Here is a 27,134-nt window from a genome sequence, read left to right as displayed (position 1 = left end):
CGACGATATGTATCGATTTATTTAAAAAATAAATCCATTTTCAAAAAGAAATATATACCTTTTTTTTTAGGGGGGGCTAGTGTGTGATAAGAAATGTCAGCTGTAATCATATTCCATCATATTCACATGATTTTGGAGAGAAATTAGACAGTAGAGGCCTGGAGAGGGGAGCTGTATATGTGTCTGTGACTGTGCCCAGGTGATGGTCGTTATTGATGCTATTGCTCATTAATACATCAAGGAAGGCAATTATCTTTGCAATGTAGTTAAATAAAAATTGTGAAAAAAGCTTTGGGGAGAAGATAAATCATAAATTTGTCTGGAAAATCATTGTGTTGAAAATATCGTGAAAAATCGTATCGTGAACCTCATATCGTGATACGTATCGTATCGTGAGTTGAGTGTATCGTTACATGCCTAATAGTCTCCCTTAGACTATTTGCTCAGTGGTTCTCATGTTCTCAAAGTGGCGTCCGGGGACCGCCAGAGACATTTGATATTTGAAAATATACACATTGTGAGCTTGTAGGTCAGGTAACACAAATGTGGCATTGGACCATGGCACTTTCAGAGGGGGCCCGTGGCCAAATACAATATAAATGTGGGGATCCCTGACATGAAAACTTTGAGAAGCACTCCTTCTGGGTGTTGCTTTACATGCCTTTTCACAGGAGATACAATGAAATGTCATGCAGTTAACCAATTGAAACCGGGGAAGCATCTGTGTCATTTTAGATTTTAACATGCACTTTAACCATTAAGTATATCATTTTGGGGGTCCTTGACATGAAAAAGTTTGAGAACCACTGACATTCATTTTGGTTTCATATCATTATCAAGCGTCAGACTGAGATGAGTGAGTACAGGAAGTGTGACGATGTTGTCACCCCAGAGACTGTTATGACAGGAAGTCATTTTCTCTTCTTGCACACGGAAACAAAGATACAGGAACACAGTTACAGGAACAGAAGGACGCACACATTTAAAGGTAATGCTACACCGATTATAAATATGGTTGTATACGGTTCAGTACTCTGTCTGGTTTGTGTTCTGGTACGCTTACATTGTATGCAAAATAATTTGAAAAAGAATCACTTGTGTAAATTTGACCTAACAGTGTTTATTACTCTGAGTACTCTTATGTACTCTTGTACCAAAACTTGTGGAACTGCTACTTTTCATACTTTTGTGTGATGTTGTAGAATTAATCAAGTCGGGTATTCATTTGTGAAAAAGAGGCAAGGTAGTATTGTATAGGTATTTCCTATTCACCAGGTAGCGGGCAGGTTCCTCTGCTCTGTAGTTTTGTTTGGGTTAGGTAAGAATAGCATAGTCAGATAGTTAGGTTTCCTTTTATTACTATTTTCAGGTATTAGTTATGTAGACAGATTTGGGAGGGGTTCTTAGTGGTTCAGGAAGTGTTATGTGATTTTGATCGTTTCTTTGATTTACGTTCCTGCTTAGCCCTGCTCACTATTCTCACTGTAGCACTAATTGTTTTTCACTAATCGTTTGTCCCAACCAATTCTGGATTTTTTTTGGCACTAAATATCTTGCCTTTGTTGTGTCTCTATACACTCAATAGACCCGGTGGGTCGTAACTCGGAACACTGCCCGACAACAACGATTACTAAATCTGGTTGAAGTACATTTGACCCAAATCTTAGTTTCCTTACTGCGACACAAATCACATCTACAGTACATGGTGCAAGGGTGGAGGTGGAGGACGAGCCTGCTTAACCGCTGAAGGTTGAAGATAAAGATCAAAGTCAAAGATGTCTATTCAAGTGTCTAATAGCTGTTGTTTTTAGTGTATGTTCCATAACTGAATAAATATGTTCCAAGATAGAATGAAACTCATCTATTGAAATTATACAAATTCACTCAAGTCAAGTGTAAACAAGCGCTGTGTCAAAAGTGTCCTTGAGCAAAACATTGACCCCCAACTGCACCCCATGTTTGTTTTTAACACAATTTTGGCAAAATTGCCAATGTTGTTAAAGTTGAAGGCCTGCAGGTAGGCTGGGTGGACGTGGCATATCCACCTAGAATAACCCCTACCCATTGTTTACAAACATTCTGTTTTGGTGGATGGATCAATGTATCCATCAATGCCCATATGCCATAAACTGTCTCTGTCAAGTGGAAACCTCAAATAGGTCAAAACTGTTACTTAACAGTATTCAAATTCAAAACCAGAAAAAGTAGCAGATCAACAAGCACAAAACGCGTTGCTTCACAACCCTTTTCGAGTAGATCTGAGCTACATTTGATGCTTTTGTGCGACGCTGTAGTATGAGAAGTGATGGTTGTGTATAGTACACGTACCATATTCTGTAGTATGAGAAGTGATGGTTGTGTATAGTACACGTACCATATTCTGTATGCTGTAGTATGAGAAGTGATGGTTGTGTATAGTACACGTACCATATTCTGTAGTATGAGAAGTGATGGTTGTGTATAGTACACGTACCATATTCTGTAGTATGAGAAGTGATGGTTGTGTATAGTACACGTACCATATTCTGTAGTATGAGAAGTGATGGTTGTGTATAGTACACGTACCATATTCTGTAGTATGAGAAGTGATGGTTGTGTATAGTACACGTACCATATTCTGTAGTATGAGAAGTGATGGTTGTGTATAGTACACGTACCATATTCTGTAGTATGAGAAGTGATGGTTGTGTATAGTACACGTACCATATTCTCGGCCATGGCTGCGACAGTGACCGTGGCGTGGGTGTCTTTGTCTTCAGAAGGAGCTATCATGGACCTCAGTGAGGAGGAGTCTGCTCCTCTGGTGAACAGGGAGAGGGGAGGAAGCCAGCGCTCCAGCTCCAGCTCTGGACCTGGTCTGCAGGTCCACGTATACTTCCACCCCACCACCAAGGAGGCCACAACCATGAGCATGTCCTCTGTCCCTATGTCCGCCGAGGCCGTCTGCATCCGAGCTGCACAGGAATGTGGTAAGATTCTGCGTGGCAGGTCAGCTTTCACATTATGGGACGGGAAGATGATCACTATTATCGTCTATCGCAAGGTAAAACAAAACACTCACAATATCGTGGAGATTTACATTTATCGTCAAATTGTCCTGTCATACACTAGGTCGAATTAGCTTTTGTTGAGTTGCAAATTAAAACCACTTAAATATCAAATACTGTATATACTGACTTGTAAAAATATTTCAATACACAAATCGATTCGCCACAAATCAGAAATCTGATTTGTCAACTGCTATACCGTAAAAACAAGGAACATGATACTAATGCCTTTTCTATGCGATAGTGATCGATAAGGAATCAGATCGATAAAGAGGATTGATAAGGGGGATCGAAATCAATCAATGTATGATCCGATCCCCATCTCTAGATGGGACTCCCCTACGTCGGACAGTAATGTGACAGGGCAGAGCTGGGCAGGTGGACTATTTAGAATGCCAAGCCTTTGGTATGGAACTTGATCCCATGCAATAAGTACCATTGTTTGCACCCCCAACACACACACACACACACACACCCACACGTCAATTCCCTTCCTGTATTCGTACATAGCAGGGTGTGACGTCACTGTAACTAAAATAATCTCTTGGAATTATGATCAGAATGTCGCTAGATTTGGACTGGTTATTTACAGACACTCATTGCGTACAATAAAGCATACTTTACCACCACAAAGCTTCAGACCTCTCTCAAAACAAACTGGTCAGATTACTACTTGGCCTCACACCCACAACTCACCTAACCCTGCCCTGCTCATTATGCTAGGGTGGATGGCTCAGGGTAGAAGTCAGAGTAAAGCAACTTGCAATGGGCCTGGTCTTCAAGATACGCAAGGAAACAGGGATACCCGCATGTACCTGACAAACTACATCAATAACGTGAAAGACACTCACGGGCACAACACCAGCGGGGCTCCACTGATCTCCCTTTTAGTTACAATTTACAATTTAGGCATTTAGCAGACGCTCTTAATCCAGAGTGATTTACATTAAGCAATAACAAAAAAAGCATGGCATACATCACATACATAAAAAGTAGTTATCATGAAACATGGGTAAACTAAGAGTAACAGTGAGTATCTATATAATGAAACTATATAAACTATGCATACTATACTATACATATGTACTATAAAGTGCTATGACTACATAAAATGCAATTATAGTGCTGTCTACGTAACATGCCAAGTCTGTAGAAAATGCTATATAAGTCTACATAAAGTGTGTGGTGCATGGCCCTAGCCCGTAGGACTTTCAGTTCCACCAAGTGCTTATATATAAAAATAGTTTTTCCCCCACGGCTTATCGCAGACTGTTTTGATTGGCACAAATGCCTCTCTTTGCCTGCACAGTATAGGCCTTTGTGCATTAGGGCAACTAGCATAATACAAGAGAAACACAAGGACGTCAGAGTCATCACACTTGATGACGATCCGTGTCATGTGTGTCTCTTGGCCAGGTGGATGGTATGTGGCTCTCAAACTCATTCGCTCCTGAGTTAGCGACCAAAGTTATAAATTTACTGTCAGTAAGTCTGCAATATACTGTATACATTTACGTTTTGGTCTGACGTCTACAGTGAGTAGTTGCTATTTTGATTAAACATAGCTAACAACATAGCTATGTTGTTGCATTGTCAGTATCTGCTTTGTTTGCATTCGTTTATGTGTTAAAAGAGTGACTTTGATACCGGTTTCACCTTGCAGTGTACCGTAAGTCAATGGGGAGGCTATTCTAGGGTGCTAAACAGTGCATTCCCCTGGCGTGGACAATGAGGCTCATAAAGGAACATACCATGGGAAAGGTAGAACAACCTCCCCCAGATACAGCTATGGGTAGCAACAAGATACTACAGTTACTACAGTACAGTATTTTCATAAAATAAATGATGAGAATAATAGGACGGCAAGGAGGAATGCAGTCAACCCACAATTTGACCAAGAACAAAAACACCAGCGTTATTGGACTGAGCGCCCGGAGTGGCCATGTGCAGCACCTCATGGCTACCTGCACACAGGACTGACCATGTGCAGCACCTCATGGCTACCTGCACACAGGACTGACCATGTGCAGCACCTCATGGCTACCTGCACACAGGACTGACCATGTGCAGCACCTCATGGCTACCTGCACACAGGACTGACCATGTGCAGCACCTCATGGCTACCTGCACACAGGACTGACCATGTGCAGCACCTCATGGCTACCTGCACACAGGACTGACCATGTGCAGCACCTCATGGCTACCTGCACACAGGACTGACCATGCAACTGTCCTTCCGCTGGAGGAGGTTGAATCGAAATTTGCTGCTCGTCCCACTGTGTCCTTCTGGAGGGGCCGGGAGGGGTTAGCTATGATAGCTCCCAGATTCCTCCTTGTTCGCACCTCTGCCCATGCACCACCTCTACACCACCGATGGAGCTACGTTTCTTCCACAGCTTGTTCAGTCTATAGTGTCCATTACAGTCTGCGAATTCCCCCACACGGTATAATTTCTTATCTGTTTCGGACCCGGGGCGGCATGCCGGAACCGGGCCGGCACCCTGGGCGTGTTCCTTTGGGTCTGGAAGTTCCGGGGACCCCCAGACGGTAACTCTGTCATTTCTCAAGCGTTTCGGATGTGGGGCGGCTCGCCAGAACCGGGGCCGGCACCCTGGGCGCGTTCCAGTGGTTCTGGAAGCTGACCCCCACACGGAATTACACCACTCAGTTCACACGGGTGTGATTTTTTTCTATTGAGCTATACAGTATAGCTGTTTTTAAGCTTGGCCGGCTGCCATTTTGAAATGATGGCTTTCGAGGGAGTATATTTTGGTAGACTTTTAGCATGTTAACTTATTTAGCATGCCCAATACTACCGGAATCCATTGAAAACCCTTTTGTATCCATTGTTGGGGGGTTAAGTGATATTCTTTCATATTTAGATTAATGTGATAGCAGATATACAACCTCACAGCGTGTCTCTGTCTCCCTTCGGGGTCCGTGTCAATATTCCGACAGGCCGCTGTTCTGAAGGGCCGCTGTTCCAACAGCCCATTGGTTCCGACGACCCCTGGAGCGCTCTCTCTCTCTCTGTCAAATAACACGTCAGATAACAAACAATGTGTTCCAAAAAGGAATACCAACGGCCCTTCGAACTCACTCACCCTTTTACCAACTCGCCCCCAGGGAAAGTGCACATGAAGACATCTCTCCCGAGAGCTGGGGAGATCGAGCCATCAGCAAACCCATTATTTGACAAAGTTTGCAATCATTCAAATAAATGTGTGTGGGTAGCGGCTCCAAAATAATTGCCAAAATGGCAAGTGGTTGGAATTCAACCCTTGAAAAAAAAAACATATTGACCATATTTACACTTTCTAAATATATAAAATAATATATATATATATATATATATATATATATATATATAAATATTTCAGCACTATAGGATGGCCTACGATATTTTGGTACTCGCTATAACCTCATGAACACACAAGCAAACCAACTTGGGTGGGTGTGCGTGCGTGCGCGGAATGGCGGCCCAGGCATTGCGGACTCCGTCCCTTGTATTGGAACACAATGTGGTGCATAATAACGAGTAAAGCCACTGAAGCTGGTATGATTACCGAGGTGAGATGAGATCACCTGAGAGGCAGGTATCTAATGTATCACAGCAGGTTCAGTAATGCGATGTCCACACAGAGGGTAGAGGTGTAGACTTAACATAGAACAACGGACCCCGGGCGTCGGAACTCCGGCCCGTCAGAACACCGGTATGTCGGAACAGCGGCCCTTCTGCATTATGGGTGGACCCCCTCACTTCGTACCGTACAACGAGCGTGTAACATCTGCTACTTTTGAACATTTTTGAAAAGTCTATGTCTAGGAAATATTGTCCTTAATTTTGTAGCAATGCCATTTGATCAATAAAGGCAAAAAACACCAAAAAATATATCTTTAAAAAGGTCTGTGTGACAGTGTGAGAACTACAGTATACTGATTTAGAAGGCATTTGTACAATGGGCCTCAGGTCAACGACTGTCCCCAGTAGAGGTCAAGCAAAGCCTCCTGTTCCCTCTTCAAGTTGTTTCCAGGATGTGGTTCCACCCGAAATGAGCACAACAAACCACGACACTGAATAAACATCCCACCAGCTCTAAGTTTCCATGACATGCTTTTTCCACAGAAGTCACAAATATATCGCCACTGCTACAGTATGCCAATGCAAGGATGATACAATAACAACGTCTAGGATCAAACAACTTTGTAAATCAAAAGTCAATATGCAACAATCTTCCCCATTGTTCTAAAGTCTGACTGATGCAGAAAGCCATTTCCAATAACACTGCTACAACTGTGGCCTTTTGAAATTTGCACTTTCTACTCTACACTTTCCTCAGGGATCCTGCCAGTGTACCGGAGCCTGTTTGCCCTGGCATCTTCTGATCTCTCCTACTGGTATCCACCCACACACGTCTTCAACACAGATGAAAAGCTCCAAGTCCATTTCAGAGTCAGGTGGGTGAGAAATCTGAGAAAACCTTCACCCTACTAGAAGAGTAAAAATAGGATAGAGAGAGGAGATGATGTTGACATTATTTAAGATACTAATATACTCTTATTTAAGATAGTCTTCATGCATTTACAGGTTTTTCTTTGGAAACTGGTTTGGTCAAGAACCAAGAACATCCTACCGTTACAGCTTGACGAGAGACAGAATCAGTCCAGTGCTCGACTACGGTGTCATTGATTATCTCTTTGCCCAGGTATAATGCAGAATATTATAGACTACTGTGTCATTGATTATCTCTTTGCCCAGGTATAATGCAGAATATTATATTATTATATTATCTTTGCCCAGGTATAATGCAGAATATTAGAGGAAATATTCTCCTTCATTTTGTAGCAATGCCATTTGATTTTATCATATATATTAGTTGATATATATATATAGTTACTTTTTTGCGTAGTATTTTACTGCATGGTCTATAACGCTGTGAAAGCCTTTTTGGATGTGTTTTAGTGCCGCAGTGACTTTGTTGCTAGCGAGGCCGGGGTGTCACCGCCACTGAGCGCCCAGGAGGAATGTCTTGGCCTTGCAGTGTTGGATCTGTGGAGAATGGCCAAGGAGCACCACCACAGTATACGAGAACTCTGCAAGAGTGTCAGGTATTTGCTGTCGGGCAGAAATTAACGTCTTATCTATATTATACTCTTATATTCTAACTTTTTTGGGGGGGGGGGGGGGGGGGGGTTTCCCGTAAATTGATCATACAGTACAGTAAACGTACAGCATCACACAAAAGCATCAAAAGTTGCAGATCTACAAGCATGAAATGTGGCTCGAAGCAACACATTTTGAGCTTGTAGATCTACTACTTTTGCTGTTTTTGAATTGGAATCCTAAAAAGTAACAGTTTTCAACATACCGGAATGAGGTTTCCACCCGACAGAGACGATATACACTATACAGCATGCTGTGTGCGTGTATAACAATTACTGTTACACTAACATGTATTCATTCATACAGTATACTGCATATTAACCCAATCTGTGCCAGGAACGTCAGGTTACGTTATAAGCAGTAAAAACCCCTGTGTTTTATACAATAGAAACGCTGGCCAGTATTTCTATTGTAACAGGTCGCATGGGTTGACATTCACAGGGTTCTGTAGTCATCATATCACTCTCACACACTTTCCGCCTCAGCTACAAATCGTGCCTCCCCAAAGCCCACCGCCACGACATCCAGAAGCGGAACCGCCTGGAGCGCTACCGCATCCGCAACTCGCTGAAGCGCTTCCTGCAGAAGCTGCAGGGCGGCTGCTCGGTGGACACGGTCAGCCTGAAGCTCAAGTACCTGATGGAGCTGTCCGCCGTGGAGCCCTCGCTGGGGGCCGAGACCTTCCACGTCCACCACACCACCTCCTCCTCCATGGAGACACCCATCACCGTCATCAGGCTGTCTGGGGAAACCGGCATCCAAACCACTGGAAATGAACAGCATGCTGGGAACCAGGTGAGAACACATGGAAATAGATCAGTCAGGTCATGGACCCCCCTATTTGATACTTTTTATTCCAACTCTAGAACAGGGGTTCTCAACGTTTTTGGCTGGGGACCCCCAGAAATGACTTTGGCCATGTCTCGCGACCACCGCCCCGCCCCCCTCCCCACCACCAATACAAATAGGCCGCTACAATATCCTTAATAATTAAAAAATACTGAAACAAGATATAATCATTAAGGAAAGTTTATGCAAGGGGGGGGGGGGGGGGTTAATTTATTTCTTAATAATTTGGGGACCCCCCAAAATAATTTGGCGACCAGAGACCCCGAGGGGTCGCGGCCCCTGCTCTAGAACCCCGATCTGTAAAATCCTCAGTGTCGATTTAAGTGTACAAATGGAACAGTTACAGAACCATAAAGGTCAATTTGGACCCCTGGTGCTCCCCGACCCCATGTTGAGAACCAGTGAAATAGAGCAAAGGTAATGGTCACATGCACATCCAAAAGCTCAGTACTGTAGGCTGGATAAAATAATTAGTGTGATAAAACACTGTCATGTTGTCAAAGCACACACACACACACACACACACACACACACACACACAGAAGCTCAGTCGTTTGTGTTGCTCATCGATGGCTACTTCCGACTGACCACTACTTCTGTGAGGACCTCGCTCCACCAAGTCTACTGGAGGGGATCCCAAACCACTGTCACGGACCAATCACGTGAGTGGCCTTTGACCACCTAAAAACTGCCATCCCAATGTTGGCCATGTTGTGCCGGTGTTGTGCAGAGTAAATGGCGGATCTACGTTACAATGACCCTTGTATGTGTCACATGTATGTGACACATTGTGAGCTTGTATCGGCGGTTGGTGTTTTCAAATGCAGCTGCTTGAATACTTGGACAAGGTGCATTTTTTTAAGTTAAATCAGAAAAGGCTCACACCCCGAGGGGTCACGGCCCCTGCTCTAGAACCCCGAACCAGTGAAATAGAGCAAAGGTAATGGTCAAATGCACATCCAAAAGCTCAGTACTGTAGGCTGGATAAAATAATTAGTGTGATAAAACACTGTCATGTTGTCAAAGCACACACACACACACACACACACACACACACACACACACACACACACACACCTAAAACCTTGTAATAATACACACTACATTTACACTTGTCAATGGGCAGGAACCCATTTGGTGTTTTAAACATTGTTATAATTTAGCTATTATAAAAATAGCAGATCTACAAGCTCGTGGCACGCTATGAACTTGTAGGTCTGCTATTTTTGAAAAATCAAATGTGCCTCAAATCTTTCAGAAAATTTTCATGATTTAGAAAACTTTTTTTAAATTTCGACGTCAGGCCTAAATGGGCTAGCTAGCTAGCCAACACCAACTCGGGACTTCTGAATCACTGCCTTCCTCGTTCCTCCACACTCTCCTGTCTAGAATCAGCATCATCAAATATGCCCCTCTCTCTCTCTCTCTAAGGTGTGGCAGACGTTCTGTGATTTCCAAGGAATCATTGGCATCGGTGTGAAGCAGGTGTGTCAAGAGCAGACACAACAGGACTTCCAGATGGTGACCGTGACCCGGAAAGATGACAGATGTTTGGTGAAGGACAAATTTTACATTTAAAATATTTTGGGAAAAAACATATTTTGCTTTTGTTTAGGTTATGGCTGCATAATTATAGCCAACATTATTAATTCTATTACTTCATTAATACAATTATTAATAGCATAAACTTTAATATAATTTAGGGAAACATTTTATCCTGGATATTTTCAACCCCAGATGCTCTGAAAAGTCATAGTGTATACAGTACTATATCATAATAAAGTGCATTTTTTTTAAACATAATTATTCATCCCTGTCTTGTGCAACAGGAAGTCAAGTTCCAGAGTAAGACAGAAGCTCAGTCGTTTGTGTCGCTCATCGATGGCTACTTCCGACTGACCACGGACTCCAGCCACTACTTCTGTGAGGACCTCGCTCCACCAAGTCTACTGGAGGGGATCCCAAACCACTGTCACGGACCAATCACGTGAGTGGCCTTTGAACACCTAAAAACTGGCATCCCAATGTTGGGCATGTTGTGCCGGTGTTGTGTAGAGTAAATGGTCTACGTTACAATGACCCTTGTATGTGTCACATGTATGTGACACATTGTGAGCTTGTATCGGCGGTTGGTGTTTTCAAATGCAGCTGCTGTGCTTGAATACTTGGACAAGGTGCATTTTTTAAAGTTAAATCAGAAAAGGCTATACACGAATCCACAGAGTGGTGCCCTTGGCACAGCCATACAGTAGCTGGGGTGTACCATTAAGCACAGCTTTACACCTCAGTATTGATTGCCTACACCTGGCCTACAGGGTACCGCTCCATGGATTCGTCAATTATGCATAATAAGCTTAGGCTAGGGGGGAAAAAGTTAAAAAAGGTCCATATATTTTGATGAATTCAGCACGTTTTGTATATGGAAAACAATCTGTGAACAGAGAATGAAAATGACTTGGATAAAATAAAATAAACTAAAGCTGTTCGGAGATGTCACGCCTTGCTTCATGTGGTAAGATCAGGTCAGAGTTCGCGGTCAACAAGCTGAGGAGATCAGGGGGGAAAGGCGGCACATTCCTTCTACGTCAGAGTCCAAAGATCTATGACAACTTCTTCCTCACGGTCTGTGTGCAGGTAAACCATCAGTGCGCATTATGAGGGCTTATTATACAGAGTAACAGAATATATGCTCTCAGAATGTGTAGAACCTCGTAGACATATCATAGTTCCGTTTTGCTAATCTGTCGTTTACTTCTGTCGTCGTTTACAGACCTCACTTGGGCTTGATTATAAAGACTGTCTCATTATCAAGGACAAGAATGGTCACTATGGTCTAAATAAAGTGCATAAATCCTTTGTGAGCTTAAGAGAGCTCACCGCCTTCTACCAACACAACATGCTGCTCCTCGCTGACATCCCCGTCAAGCTGGGCCGCTGCTGTCCACCAAGACCTAAAGGTACATTCACCACATGAATGGAATGCCTTGTAGATGTTTAGTGTAGTGCGAAAACAGGGGAGGGAGGGGCTAGTATAGAACCCTGGGGGACTCCGGTAAATGTAATACGTTTTAAGATTCAAGATTCAAATTTCAAGATTGTATTATTCGTCATTCTTTCCAACTGCAGCAGCAGAAAAAAACGAAATTACATTTCTCCTAGTTAAGTGCAAGACAATACTCTGAATATAAGTTCATGTTCAAGTTCATGTCCTATCTGCCAGGGATACTAGAGTTCAAAACTGCTCTGCATCCTTACGTCCTGGCACTGATGCTCCTGTACCTTTTCCCAGATGGCATAAGGGAGATCAGGCTGTGAGAGGGGTGGGTGGCATCCTCAATGATGTCAGTTGCTTTCCTTGTGCACCTCTGCTGGTATACTGTATGTAATAATAATAATACATTTTATTTATAAGGCGCCTTTCAGGGCACTCAAGGTCGCCGTACAGATTAAAAGCAGTACAAGAACACAGTTCAATAAAACTAGGGCACAGCCTGCAGCAGAAGACACTAGAGGTCACACAGAGTTATAGGCCTGCCTAAACAGGTGGGTTTTGAGGTGAGTTTGAAATATAGTGATAGAGTCCATGTTGCCATGTCTGCCAGGGAGGGCAGCGAGGTACCGATGATCTTACTAGCCGTTCTCACCGTCCTGTCCAGCGGGACGGTGAGAACAGCTAGTAAGAGGGTAAGATGCGTATTCACCAACTCGTGGCACAAATATTAGTCTTAATAACCATCCATCAGCTCACTACCACATCTCACCAACAAGGGAATCATTTGAGCAAGTTCAGATGCATGCATCTATCATTTCTCACACCAGCTACCTTTCCTGCTGTGTCTGCAGAGCTCACCAACCTGATCATCATCCGCAGCAGCAGCTCAGTAGAAGCCAGAGGGTCCCCAGGACCACCTCAGAAGAACAAGCTCACCCACATCCAGTTCCAGAAGATCAAACACGAGGACCTGAAATGGGTCACTATTATTATGGAACAAACATTCTACAGTTTTGGTCCAGATCTCCCAGGGGACTCCCTCTTTCTCCAGGTGTTTCGCCTGGGTGGGTGTGGTGGTTATATACCTAAACCTAACCGGAATCCATTCCTAACCTTAACCTCACAAAAACTATGCCCAACCTATCTTTAACCCTAACCTCACAGAAATAATGCCTAAATCTAACCTTCCTACCTGGACAAAACACCTGGGAAAGAGTGAGTCCCAACCACTGGTACATGGGTATTTATCTGGTTCCACAGATAAATATTGTTACTGTACTGTATTTTTGCAACTTTCTTATATTATTTGACAATTTGGCCAGATGTCTTTAGGTATTAACCCATTTTGACCTGAGATCAGATTCTAAAAATGTCTTCTACATCCCGACAGTTTTCTGAAAAAGCTATGTTTCTATGTCAGTCGTTCTTTGATTTTTCTAAAATAGCAGACCTAGAAGCTCGTAGCGCGCCACCTATTTTTCAACAGCTAAAGCATAACATAATGCTAACACCAAAAGGGGTTCCCGCCCAAAATTATAAATTATTATTATAAATATGAACGTCCTTAAACTTTCACTTTACTAGTGTCACCTGGGGATCCCCCCAAAATCAATTTGGGGGGCAGTAATGGAATGTTAATCAGAGTAATGGCTGGGATGTTGAGGCTGTCCATGAAGCTTACATAGTGTGTTATTATGTTGTGTCCCATCAGGACGAGTGTGTAGGACACGGCTCCTTCTGTCGCATCTTCAGGGGCAGTAAGACAGATGTCAGGGACGGGGAGAGACACGTCACCGAAGTCCTCCTGAAGGTGCTCCATGTCGACCACAAGAACTACTGGGAGGTGAGATTCTGTGCACAGAGAATGGCTTTGAATTAGGATTTGACACCTCTTTTTCATCATAAATGTAAACACATAAAAGTTGTTTAATATATATATATATATATATATATATATATATATATATATATATATATATATATATATAGATAAAGCTTGGTCAGTTTGGATTCCATCCATGCATGTACAAATAAAGGTTTAGCCTTTTCCATTTCCCAGCTCAAAGTAAAATGACGTGCACGTTTGGGTTGTGTAGTTATACGTATAGGCCTAGATCGAATCTGCTTTGTGTGCTAAAAGAGTGATTTTGAGCCCCGGGACAATATAAGTAAATGAACAAAACAACGGAGAAACTACTGCAATTTCTTTTTAACAAAGTCATGGCAAGGTAACTACACAACACAAACCTCTACCAAAGTGTAAGTCTAATGTTGCTTGACAAGTTAACCACAGTATAAATACAGCACAATGTGTAAAGCCTGGTTTATACTTCATCGCAGTATACACGATGACGTAGAATAGATGACACTGATGTATGACTAATTCAAGCATTCATTTGACTGTAGTTCATTATAATTTTCAATGGTCATGACAATGAGACATCTTTCTCTTCAGTCCTTCTTTGAAGCTGCCAGCATGATGAGCCAGATTTCTCACAAACATATTCTTCTCGTCTACGGCATCAGTGTCCACGGACCCAAAAGTAAGGAACCGATTTGTACCAGAATGTACTTGCACATCCTATTGTTTTAACCACTTAAACCCTATATACTACATTGACCAGAGTCTCCCCAGGGATCTATACTACATCTGTTTTAAATCTGCTATTTTTGGCATATGTTTGTTCCTAAATGTACTGTGTTAACATTGCATCATGATGCATGATTTGAAGCGGCAAAAACTACATTTTGTGTGAGCCTGTCTAGGACTCCGGAGGTCCCAGGTACCATTCCAGCTCTCAGCAATGTGTCAAAGTGTCTCTGAGCTAGACACTGACTTAACCCCTAACTGCTCGCCCCTCCGTGCTCCCCTGTGGGCAGCACTCAGCTGGGTGAAGCTGAAAAATGTTCCCTTGCAGGGTGGGATCATTGTTAACGCTAAAACCGTCTTGGACCCTTTGGTGTGGTTTGGGCCATTGAATTCCATGCGTTGACTCACTAGGGTCAACGTGGGTCAACGTGCAACAAGACATATCACACCGCAGGGACAACGCTAAAACCGTCTTGACCCTTTGGTGTGGTTAGTGCTTAATGTGCTTAATGATTAATATTACCACATGGGAACAAAATCCCCTGTTCAACTCACGACCAGCATTGATCGTTTGCTGTGTGTCATTATCCTGCCCTTGCATTGAAATAGTCATACTTTGTCATGAGAATTGTTGATCTACAAGTGCTGAGATTGCAGATTAGTTAATTTCACTGCGCGACACACCGGCGTATGGTTAAGGTTAAATTAGTCCCAATCGGCTGGTTCAGAAACCATTTCAGTGCCAGCGTCCCTATTCTCGGGTGAACATTTTGTGCAAATAGCCATTATGTTCTACAAGCTCTCAGCACGTTGCTTTGCGACGAGTTTTGTAGATCAGCTGTTTTTTGAAGCTAGGATTAGGGCCTCGGTCAACAAGGTAATTTATTAGGTTTAAAAGAAAAATTGAGTTAGAGTCTATAGAGTCTAGAGTTTGAATAGACAGGTATCAGTCAAAAGGGAGACATCAAAGAGGAAGGACGGGTGGGTAAGGATCAACATAATATGGAATGTCAGAACAGGTCAGGTCCATTTATGGATATCCAGGGTTTGATGAGATCAGTGTTGTGATCTTCATATATATATAGACAGCCATATATACGAGGTGTGACAGACTGACTGACAGCCAGGTTTTCATAGTAATCTGCGACCTACAGTCGCAATTGCATTAGGATGACGCAGTGACGACAGTCACAGCACACGCACGCACGCACGCACGTGTACACAATATATAGTTACACACCTCACTGACACTGCGCACTCTTGACCTGTGTGTGTGTGTGTGTGTGTGTGTGTGTGTGTGTGTGTGTGTGTGTGTGTGTTGCAGACATCATGGTGCAGGAGTTTGTGAAGTGTGGGGCCCTGGACCTCTACCTGAAGAGGGGCAGATCCGTGTCAGTGAGCTGGAAACTTGACGTAGTTAAGCAGCTCGTCTCCGCTCTCACCTTCCTGGTGAGATGATCAACTGTTTGGTGCTCTTCTCAGTTCTCACCCTGCAGTTACAGACAGACAGATCAGAGCAGTCTATAACTGGGTCCAACACTGGGAAAAGTGAAGAGACTCAAGACTCATATAATCCGATATCATAGTCAAGTATGAACTTCTAGAATTTAGAGGATAGATTCAAGATTTCAACACACACACACACACACACACACACACACACACATACACACACACACACACACACACACACACACACACACACACACACACACACACACACACACACACACACACACACACACACACACACACACTATATCATCTGGTATGTCACATGAGCACTGGTTATTAATCCACAAGTCACAGTATTATTCCATTCTGATATATACGTGCTAAGGGTAGGTATATACTGTATGTGTATGTGTGCACTGTGAAGTCACTCCAGGTCATCAGCCTTTCTCTGCAATGCCTGCAAACGTCTTCTAAAGCACTGTTTCTCGACATGCGGACCGGGGCCCACTGGTGGGCTGTGAGGATATTGCAAGTGGACCCCCCAAATAATTGACTAAATAAATAAATAAAACTTTTCCATTTAAAGATTGAAAAGTGAGTTTTTTCAGAGTCCAATTGACTCAAGACCGAACACAATCGATTGATTGATTGTTACATCATTCTGAAAAAAAACAGCCATTATTGGTCACAAAGGTGGGCCAGCCGCGAGTGCTTTTTAGATATTCAAGTGGGGGCCCTTATCTCTGATAAAAAAGGTTGAGAATCACTGCCTGTGATGGCGTTGTGTGTGTGTGTCCCGTTGTTTCACAGGAGGAGGAGAACATTGTCCACGGAAACATTTGTGCTAAAAACGTGCTGCTGGCCAGAGAAGGAGACCCGTCTCAGGGGAGATGCCCCTTCATCAAGCTCAGCGACCCGGGCATCAACGTGTCAAGGCTGGACAGAGAGGGTAGCGTTCATATTTATAGTATTATTATCCCATTAATCGACCTGAGGCCAATTCTACAAATGCCTTCTAAATCAGTCATTCTCACACAAGGTTTTTCAGAAAGGTTCCAACATAGCAGATTGTAGATCTACAATCTGCCAATGATAAAAAGAGAGAAAAAAACACCTTCTCAACCTATTTGAGGAACCTGTATTTTCCAACATTCAGGTCCAATTATCACCCCCACGCCCAATTCAAATGTAGCTTATGTTTCTTCTCTGATCGGTCATTTATGATTAAACATCTCACTGAATACCAAGTAACATATTTCACATTGAAAAAATGAGTGAGTCGCCGTGCGAAGGCCACCAGACCCGACTCAGTGCCGCCCGAGTTACGTCCCGATAGGCAGAGAATAGTATATATTAGTAGCCCCTAGTTTCCATGCGCCGACAATAGAGTTGGAAATTACACGTTCAGCAGGGGGAGTCTTTGACCAGGCTATAGTCTGCACCGCACCCTGCATGCGTGCAGTCTGGGGAAAACACCACAATGTTTAGTATGCCAGTATGGCCATATTAGCCATATTCCAACGTCCTGATAACGGTTGATTTAATATATTTAATACAGTGATAACGCACAAATCTGTGATCTAGCGAGCATAATATCTTCATACTAGGACTCAAGTCTAAGGTATACAGGTCTATTCCAGAGAAGATGATACACACACCATGCAAGTTTGCAACAGCACATCCAAGCCTTCAGAGGCGGGCCTTTCCCTTTTGGCTCAACCGTCTTACAGGAGAAGGTCTCTGGACTGAATTTCCAAAAATCACTGAAGCTCTGGTTACTGTACCAACCGCCACATTATGTACAGCTCTCCATTGTAAACAAAGGCTGAATGACATGCATCCTCCTGGAAAAGTGAGTTGCTCATGTCAAACACTCTGATGCTGTAGTAGTATGACCCATTCAGCCCCAAACTACAAACATTTTTGTCCCGATGATGGTGGCAGTGTGACATGATTAAATAGGTGCAGAGAGGTTCTGACAGCTTCCCTGTGTTAGCTGATTGAGTGGGAGGGGTTATATGGTTGGATCGGCTTTGAAGATCAACAGCAGACATTGTTCAGCACTGTTGAAGCTGCTAAAGTAAGGTGATTTGTTGCTCAATTGTGCTAAAATGTTGTCTTCGCCAGGCCAAAGAAGGGAAAAAAAGAAGTGTGTGTGTGTGTGTGTGTGTGTGTGTGTGTGTGTGTGTGTGTGTGTGTGTGTGTGTGTGTGTGTGTGTGTGTGTGTGCGTGTGCATGTGTGTGTGTGTGTGTGTGTGTGTGCGTGTATGTTCAGTTCTTCCAGACAGAATTCCCTGGGTGGCCCCTGAGCTCCTGGAGGCCCCTGGGAACCTGAGTCTAGAGTGTGATAAATGGAGCTTTGGAACCACGGTGTGGGAGATCTTCAACAACGGCAACGCACCTCTGCTGGGCTGGGACCTCCAGAGAGTAACGCCTTTCTTTACTTAAAACTATAGGGCTGGGAGTCTGGGACCATACAAAACTTTACATGTCACGATTATTGTGGCCAAAATAATCGTGATTTACATAATAAAAATGATTAAAACTCTTAAAATGCCACTGGGAACGTTCACCAAAAATAGCGAGTAGATTGGCTATTTTTGGCGAAGAGAGAGGGAAAGAAGAGCGTACCGAAATAACTACCAATTCCAATTTTTCACCCTCTATCCAAGTGTGTTTGTCTTATAAAACCATACAATAACATACCGTACAATAACAGCATTCATACTGCATTTATACAGTTATACATACAACAACAGCGTTCATACTGCATTTATACAGTATACGTACAATAACAGCATTCTGCATTTATACAGTAGGCTATACGTAGCAGTGTTCGTCAACCTGGATCTTCTTTGATGCAGAAGCGTGAATTCTACGAGAGACGCACGCAGCTGCCGCCCTCCCAGTGGACGGAGCTGGCTGATCTGATTGGCCAGTGTATGAACTACGGCCCCGCCTTCAGACCGTCCTGTCGCAGCCTCATCCGCCAGCTGAACAGTCTCATCACGTCAGGTACTGCCATTATACCGATAGATAGATCATGCTGACAGATTAGACACAGATAAGACACCAGTGTTTCTCAAAAAAGGACCAGTGGCGTGCACAGACATTTAGAGGGGCAGGTGAAAAAAGGGCACCTTGTGCAGCGCATGGAACTGGCCGGTTGCCTTAATAGTGTGAGATTTATAGATTTTGGGGCCAAAATAATATATTAGAAGCTTTTTATCAAGAATTGTTTTTTTGTTTTTTTAATGGCACATTTGTCCAGATGGAAAAGGGCAGGGGGTGCTCTAGCACCCCCTAGTGTCTATCTGTGCACGCCACTGTCAAGGACCCCCACATTTTATATATATTTCGCCCACGAACCCCTATCTGAAAGTATCTTCACACACGGAAGATTTGTGTTGTTTGATTTGATTTGTGTTGTTTGATTTGTGTTGATTTGTGTTGTTTTCGTATACTTTCACGATTAGTTTGAATTTAGCAGACTGGAATTTCATACTCAGGACCCCAATGGAAACAAGCCATAGTGTTTCACTGCTTTCTTGGGTTCAATCCACTCTGCATTGTATTGTCAATGAATCAATCAGTCAATCAAAGTGGTTAATTTCAAGGGTCCCCACCTTCATCTGAAAATATGTTGTGCCATGCAGGGACCTCCAAAAGAGTTGTGTGGCTAGATTAGATTTTGTACAGACTTCTACAACTGTCTATAGGTGGAGAGAAGGGAGAGAGTTAAATCTATAACTCGTTATTAATACATTCTGACTGTGCTAAAGTTTTAGTCTGTGACTATGACATTTATTAAACTGTTCCTGTTCTCTGGAGACCCCCTTGTCCTGGAACCCCTTTAAGCACATGGAAAGACACCTTCGTGTCCTCCTAGCAGCTAGCACTGCAAGACAGGTCATTGATCATTTCAATCACGGGCTAAACAGCCTAAATGTCAGATTTAAACCTGTAATTGAAATCGACATAAATTAGTTTTTTTAGTTCGTTTTTTTCTATGCTCACAAGCTCACAACAGATGTGAGCTTGTATAACCATCAGCTGTTCTCTGTGCGCAATACTGTTGCGCTTTGAAGTATAAATGTATCCTAGGGTGCATCTCACTTGCCAACTCACAAGTGGACTGAAACGAGCGCTCCCCAAAACAACAGGTTTGGAGATCTGTTGATTACATGAAACAGTCACCCGTGCGCCCAGTCCCAATGTTTGTAAACAAATAATTGGTCTCAAAGTAACACACCTGGACTTCTGGACTAGATGACTGTAACTTTTACCTTTTTGGTCGCATGGCTTGAAGTTTGAACGGCTTTAATTGTGTGGTCTTGTCGTGGCAGATTATGTGATCCTGCACGCGGCAGAGCCCCTTCCACAGAGAGACACCTTCTGGACTAGAGAACCTAGCTCCGCCCACCAGCTGGTGTTTGAGGAGAGACACCTGCGTCATATCTCCCAGCTGGGGAAGGTATGCGGCGCACTATTGTTTCCAACCACTGGAGGGCAGCATTGGTCAACACACAGCGTTTCAGCCATAGGTTTCAACATCAACTGATATTTTCTGAGCACAAGTTATCCATTCCAAACTAAGTTATTTCACTTAGTTCTCGTGTGCGTGTGCGTGTGTGTGTGTGTGTGTGTGTGTGTGTGTGTGTGTGTGTGTGTGTGTGTGTGTGTGTGTGTGTGTGTGTGTGTGTGTGTGTGTGTGTGTGTGTGTGTGTGTGAGAGATCACGTTTTCTTTTTTGGTTAAAATAACTTAAATAGAGCTCTATTCTGATAAATATCGTCTATTATTGCTATAGAGTGTTTATTCAGGGGTCTCCCTGTCTCCAGACTCCAGCTCTTCATTGAACAGAAAATGCAATTTCAGATTGGGATAACAATTAAGTGCACAAATTAGCAGACAAAATTGGAACTGGAATGTAAAGCTGATAAATGGGGTTACTTTCTCGCCTGATTGGATGAAATTGATGACTCACCTGAAAATGTATTACTATTTTCTGATGAGAAAAAAGGAAAGTTGCAGCCTGAATTATTCTTATGTATAATATTATTATTATTATTATTATTATTATTATTATTGTTGTGTTTATTTCTTCCGTAGGGGAACTTTGGCAGTGTGGAGCTGTGTCGCTACGACCCACTGGGAGACAACACAGGTGAGCTGGTGGCAGTGAAGAAGCTGCAGCAGAACAAAGCGTCCACGCTGGAGGCCTTCCAGAAGGAGATCCACACGCTCAGTGTGCTGCACTGTGACTACATCGTCCAGTACAGAGGAGTGAGCTACAGCATGGGTATGTCACGGACAGCCTAGCTTATAGCTCAGTGTGCTGCACTGTGACTACATCGTCCAGTACAGAGGAGTGAGCTACAGCATTGGACAGCCTCAGGGCCGGTCCTGAGCACATTTTCTTTGGGAGGCACTGGAGAGGCACTGGGGGGGACACTGGGGAGGCACTAGGGAGGCACTGGGGGGACACTGGGGAGGCATTGGGGGGGGGGGGACACTGGGGAGGCACTGGGGGGACACTGGGGAGGCACTTCGGGGGGGGACACTGGGGAGGCACTTGGGGGACATTGGGGAGGCACTGGAGGGACACTGAGGAGGCACTGGGGGGAAACTGGGGAGGCACTGGCGGGACATTGGCCACTGGGGAGTCACTAGTGAGGCCCTGGGCAGACATTGGGGTGGTACTGGGGAGGGGGACACTGGGCAGACAGAGTTGAGAGGTTTTTGCGCCCCTCCCCCCATGGCGCCCCAGGCGTCTGCATGGTCGGTCGGCCTGTAGGAAGGGCCGGGTCACAGCCTATAGCTTATAGCTCAGTGTGCTGCACTGTGACTACATCTAGTACAGAGGAGTGAGCTACAGCATGGGTACGTCATGGACAGCCTAGCGTGCTTTACTCTCACGTTTCGGCGTAGCTCGCGGGAAAATAGCAGATCTATAAATTAAGCTATGGCTATTTTTGGTGAGCGGCACCGTCACGCGATTTCAACCTGTCTTCATTATAAATTATAATTGGTCCTCACTATAATGCCCACACGGTTTCTATACCTCATCCCCACCAATGACTATTTGCTGGTGTGTGTTGGTGTGTCGTGCAGGCCGCCTCAGCATGAGCCTGGTGATGGAGTACGTACCACACGGCAGCCTGATGGGTTACATGGAGAAGAACCGAGATCACGTGAACACCAGGCGAATGATGCTCTTCGCCTCGCAGATCTGTAAAGTACAGACACAACCTAAATTCACAAATTAAATGTGGTCATAATTCACAGGTTTGAGCAGAGTTCTTCAAAAAGTCTAAATAAGACTTCCCAAAGTTAAGAGACTACTAACTCTACCATCATTTTGGGACATAGGTTGACAGCTGCTATCATACAGGGATTTAAAGACAAACTGTGCAACTTTAATTACCGGTATATTTTTCAAAATAACCATTCCACATAATTATAGTTTTTTGACAACTCTTAGTCTGAACCCTATTTTCAGTCACAAGTGTCTCCGATACTGGTGCCAAAACGATGCAGGAAACGGAAATGTATCGGGAATGTATTTGTGTGTTTTTAAGTTAATACATATAACGTTTCTGATAACATCGTTGCATTCATTTTTGGAGCAGTGAGTACTTCTGTGGTTTTGTTGAACTGAATTCTGCCAATCACAGTTGTGACAAATCATAGACGGACATGGTATCAAAAGGACTATACTAAAATGTATGTTATGATGTATAACTTTAAACTCATCTTTGTTTAAAAAGATGAACACGTGTACAGCACAGATTAGATCCTCTGTATTTTTGTAGATACCGGTATACATAAATACGTACTGTATATACGCTCTGTCTCTATACCTAGGGTCTGGAGTACCTGCAGAGTATGCGCTACGTGCACCGCGACCTAGCAGCCAGGAACATCCTGGTGTCCAGCGAGAATCTGGTGAAGATAGCTGACTTTGGCCTGACCAAGATCCTTCCCATCGACAAAGAGTACTACAAAGTCACGCAACCCGGAGAGAGCCCAATTTTCTGGTACTTAATGCCTAAATGATTTAGAACAGATTTTGTTTTGAGAGAACATATAGGGAGTTCCAGCTAAATGATATAGGGACCAAATGGACCCTTATAGGACTGTAACTCAGAGTGTACAAATGGACCTAAAGGGACCACTCTCAGAGTTAAATTAACATAGATTTTACAATATGATTTGGAGTCCCAGAGATAGAAATGCCATTAAATGGGGGTCCGTAGCCTAATGCAAGTCAAACTGGGGGTCCTCGAAAGTAAAATGTTTGCAGAGATTAAAATAGTATAGGGTACATTTTGCATCCCAAAACGCAGTTTATAGTTAAGGGACGCAATAAAACAATGACCTCTGCATCCACAGTATGCGCTAGTGTACTACTGTACTGTTTTTTATTCTAGTTTATTTTGCTAGCTTTAGTTATAATCATTTCTTCTTCTGTTTTCTACATGAATATAACCACATTATAACCATATACAATTAAATGGGAGTTAAATGCTGCAATTTGTAAAAATGACAAAATATGACTCCTAACGTCGTTGAAGTGGGACTCATAAAATGTCCGTGGGACTCATCTAAAAGTCCATCCCTGCATCCCGGGACTCATTACATTGAAAACCTATTTACATCACTGTGGTGGAGAGTCACATGCTAGCTGTAAACATCTTCAAATGGGGGTCCGCAGGATGATAAGTGTCAATTTGATGGTCCTTGACATGAAAAGGTTTGAGAACCAACGACTAACTAGCCTCACGTAGCCAGCCTTCATCTGCCTTTGCAATGCATATTGCCCCATGGAGCCAGGGAGATTAACCCATTTAGGCCTGACGTCGAAATCCTGACAGTTTTTTGGCAGTTTTCTGGCAGACCTACAAGCTCATAGCGCGCCACCTATGAGCTTGTAGATCTGCTATTTTTCAATAGCTAAATTATAAAATAATGTTTAAAACACCAAAAGGGGTTCCCACCCCCTCTCAATGGTGACGGCCAACCAGATTCATCTGGAGCCAGGCTATAACCATCCATGTCCCAGTATTCAAGAAATCGAACACTGAGAGGGACGAGACTAATATCCACGCAGTGATATTAGTACCACCACGCGAGGCTATTCGGGAACATACTGTAGACCTGTATGCTCCTGCTAATCGGTTACTGTGGTGTGAATTGTGTTAATGTGATGAAGGTACGCGCCAGAGTCCATCACTGAGTCCAGGTTCTCACACAAGTCAGATGTCTGGAGCTTCGGAGTGGTTCTGCACGAGCTTTTCTCCTACTGCGACAACAACTGCAACCCAAAACGAGTATGGGACCAAAACAAAGCATCAGATATGCCATCAGATGTAGCAGAAGCCTGAGTATTATGTTAACTCTGAATACATTGGTTAAATTACATTGAAATCGCTACGTCTCCATATCACATATACAGTATGTAGGCCTACAGTAGGCCTATATTAGCGCTGATTTTGATGCCAAATTTAGATTTTGTTTTAGTCATAGTTTTTTTAATGTTTTAGCTAAAATGTTGTAGTTTTACTCTAGTTTTAGTTGATTTACTCATAATGCCTGATTTATAATTAGCTGTGTGCAGAAGATAGCAGATCTTCATGCTCAGTTTTATTCATCATATCTCGGTTTTTATTCAGTGTTCATCAGTGAAAAAGGGTAGTCGATGATCATTTTTCGTCATAGCTTTAGTTGACGAAATGAACAGTGTGTAAATATATCAGTGCTCCTGCGTACCTGTGTGACGTGCATGTGGTCCATCGTGCTGTTTCAGCTGTACATGCAGCGCATTGGGAACGACATGCAGGGTCCGTCCATCACAGAGCATCTTGTGACTCTCCTGAAGGACAGCTGGAGGCTGCCGGCGCCGCCCATCTGCCCACCCAAGGTATAGGTTCACTCCCATGTGTCCCATACCTGTAAACTCATCACATTTTAAATATGCAGTATTTCACCCATTAAAACCGGGAAAGCATCTGTGTCACTCATTTTAGATTTGAGCCACACACACACACACACACACACACACACACACACACACACACACCAAAATGTTGGAGTGGAGATAGGTTTTTGTTGAAGCGCTTTTGAATACTTTTCAATATTTCAATAAATGTTTGTTGAATATATGTTTCAATATATGTTTATGTTTTCAATATTTCAATATATGTTCAATATTTTTTAACCAACACACAGACGTGAAATGTGTCAATTAGCTTTTTAGCGATGCATCTATTGATGCCTTTTTTAATTATAAAACACTTTTCAGGTGTACAGTCTGATGAAGAGATGCTGGGCGTACAGCGTTGATGAGCGGCCATCTTTCTCCTCCCTGGGAGATCAAATCAGCTGTGTTGCCCAGGAAGAGAGAGAGAAACTCAAGGGCTGAGAGAGATGAAACCTTCTTTCTTTTTCATATTTTACAAACATGTTAAAAATGTGAAACTATCTTTTCTGGATGCTTTAGGGTTGGAAGTGTCAATTGCAAGAACAAATGGGTCAAAAAAAGACAATCTATCGATGCACTCATGCATGCTGTAGAAAAGGTCAAAGTGCACTTAAAGGACCTATAACATAAAATTCAATGTATTTTGTGTTTTTGCGGCTCCCATATGTGTTTTCTATCGACACAAATAACCAATTTTGAACAATCAGGCTTTCATATCATATTGGTGCTTTAATGAAAATTGCTCTCAGGAACAGCTCAACTGATTTTGTCCTCATCGTGATGTCACATCAATGTCACCCTACTTTGTATAATTCCTCCTCTTCTTCAGTCTTCAGTTCCAAATTTGCATTTCCACTTTGTTTACAATGTACGCCATTGTTTATTTTACAAGCTGGCATGGAATGGAAACAAGCCTGGTTTTAATAGCATCAGTATTATAATAATCAAAAAATGATCTTAAAAATGATCTTACAAATTGCTAAGAGTATTGGTATCTTATGTAAAACCCGTCATTTGATCAGCTCTGAGGTAGCCACTATGTTATACTATTCTATGATTTATCCGTATATTAATTATTGTAATATAGTCTTGGCTAGTACTCATCAGACCAAACTTGAGCCATATACAGTCTTCAGAAACGAGCTGTAAGAACAATACGTTTTGTACATCCAAGACATTCTTCTCAGGCTTTATTTAGTCGATTAGGTTTCCTCAGTGTTTACCAAGTGAACCATCTTCAAATTGGTCTATTTGTTCATGGCTCACTGGGGAAAACCCTTCCCACCTTTTTCCATAATCTATTTTGTTATAATTCTCAGGTTCATGATTATCCAACACGTAGCTCAAATCACCTCAGACCTCCAAATGCCCGTACGTCTCAATCTCAAATTAATATAGGCTTCAGAGGGTCTAAAATATGGAACTCCCTACCTTTACATCTATGGCAATTGTCTTTTCATCAATTCAAGAAGGTTCTAAAATCACTTGTCCTAACCACCAAGTACTTCCCATACGGTCTGCTAAATTAACCTGATGTACTCAATGTTCTCCTATAGCGGTTTTATTGTCTGACTTCTGTCTATTGTGCTTTTTTTCTTGTTATACAGTACATTTCCGTCCTCTCACTGTCCCTGTATTTTATCTGTATTCTAATGTTGAAGATGCAGATCAGATCTTAAACATTAGAATACAGATAAAATACAGTTCAATGTGTTGAACAATGTTCAATATGATTGTTTTTTCTTTAAACAAACAAAAACAACTATGAAGGTATAAACATGCCTGAAGAAGCCACTTGCAAGCCCCTGGAGGGTTTTTAGGCTTTCTCCTTCACATTTTTATTGACCTTGTGTATTATTTCCGAAATATTTTTGTATGTGAAAATAAACAAACAAACAAACAATCAGAAAGAAATGACAAGGACTGGTTATATCAGAGTGGTGATTGAGGCTCAAACCATTAGAAATAAGTTTGAGGGACATAAACAATATGATATTAAATATTAAAAACAGACGTACCCATTGGCCGGTGGACAACACCGACATACCCAGCCGA

At 42.8% G+C, this 27,134-nt stretch overlaps 1 protein-coding gene across 1 annotated transcript; it reads left to right on the top strand.

The window, feature by feature from the left end:
• Window positions 1-943: 943 nt before the first annotated feature.
• On the top strand, window positions 944-26,707 carry jak3 (Janus kinase 3 (a protein tyrosine kinase, leukocyte)). The gene is made up of 24 exons (XM_080769954.1): window positions 944-988; window positions 2,760-2,969; window positions 7,388-7,505; window positions 7,636-7,753; window positions 8,011-8,156; window positions 8,697-9,006; window positions 10,492-10,614; window positions 10,890-11,047; window positions 11,583-11,694; window positions 11,831-12,017; window positions 12,904-13,031; window positions 13,764-13,895; window positions 14,508-14,595; window positions 15,967-16,091; window positions 16,908-17,046; window positions 18,373-18,524; window positions 18,962-19,112; window positions 20,444-20,571; window positions 21,209-21,398; window positions 22,211-22,335; window positions 22,964-23,136; window positions 24,312-24,429; window positions 24,906-25,019; window positions 25,401-26,707. The coding sequence occupies exons 2-24, from the start codon at window positions 2,771-2,773 to the stop codon at window positions 25,518-25,520; spliced, it is 3,354 nt and encodes a 1,117-aa protein (XP_080626080.1). The 5' UTR covers window positions 944-988; window positions 2,760-2,770; the 3' UTR covers window positions 25,521-26,707.
• The last annotated feature ends 427 nt before the right edge of the window (window positions 26,708-27,134 follow it).

This window comes from Protomyctophum bolini, assembly GCF_963924005.1.
Source record: "Protomyctophum bolini genome assembly, chromosome: 8".
Taxonomy (NCBI): Eukaryota; Metazoa; Chordata; class Actinopteri; order Myctophiformes; family Myctophidae; genus Protomyctophum; species Protomyctophum bolini.
The sequence above is the reverse complement of the archived record's forward strand: the minus strand, read 5'-3'. Positions and strand labels throughout refer to the sequence as shown.

Coding starts and splice junctions, on each gene's coding strand:
- jak3 (XM_080769954.1), top strand. CDS start 2,771: ATGGACCTCAGTGAGGAGGAGTCTGCTCCTCTGGTGAACAGGGAGAGG. Junction 11,048..11,582: donor CACTGTCACGGACCAATCAC/GTGAGTGGCCTT, acceptor TGGTAAGATCAG/GTCAGAGTTCGCGGTCAACA. Junction 12,018..12,903: donor CTGTCCACCAAGACCTAAAG/GTACATTCACCA, acceptor CTGTGTCTGCAG/AGCTCACCAACCTGATCATC.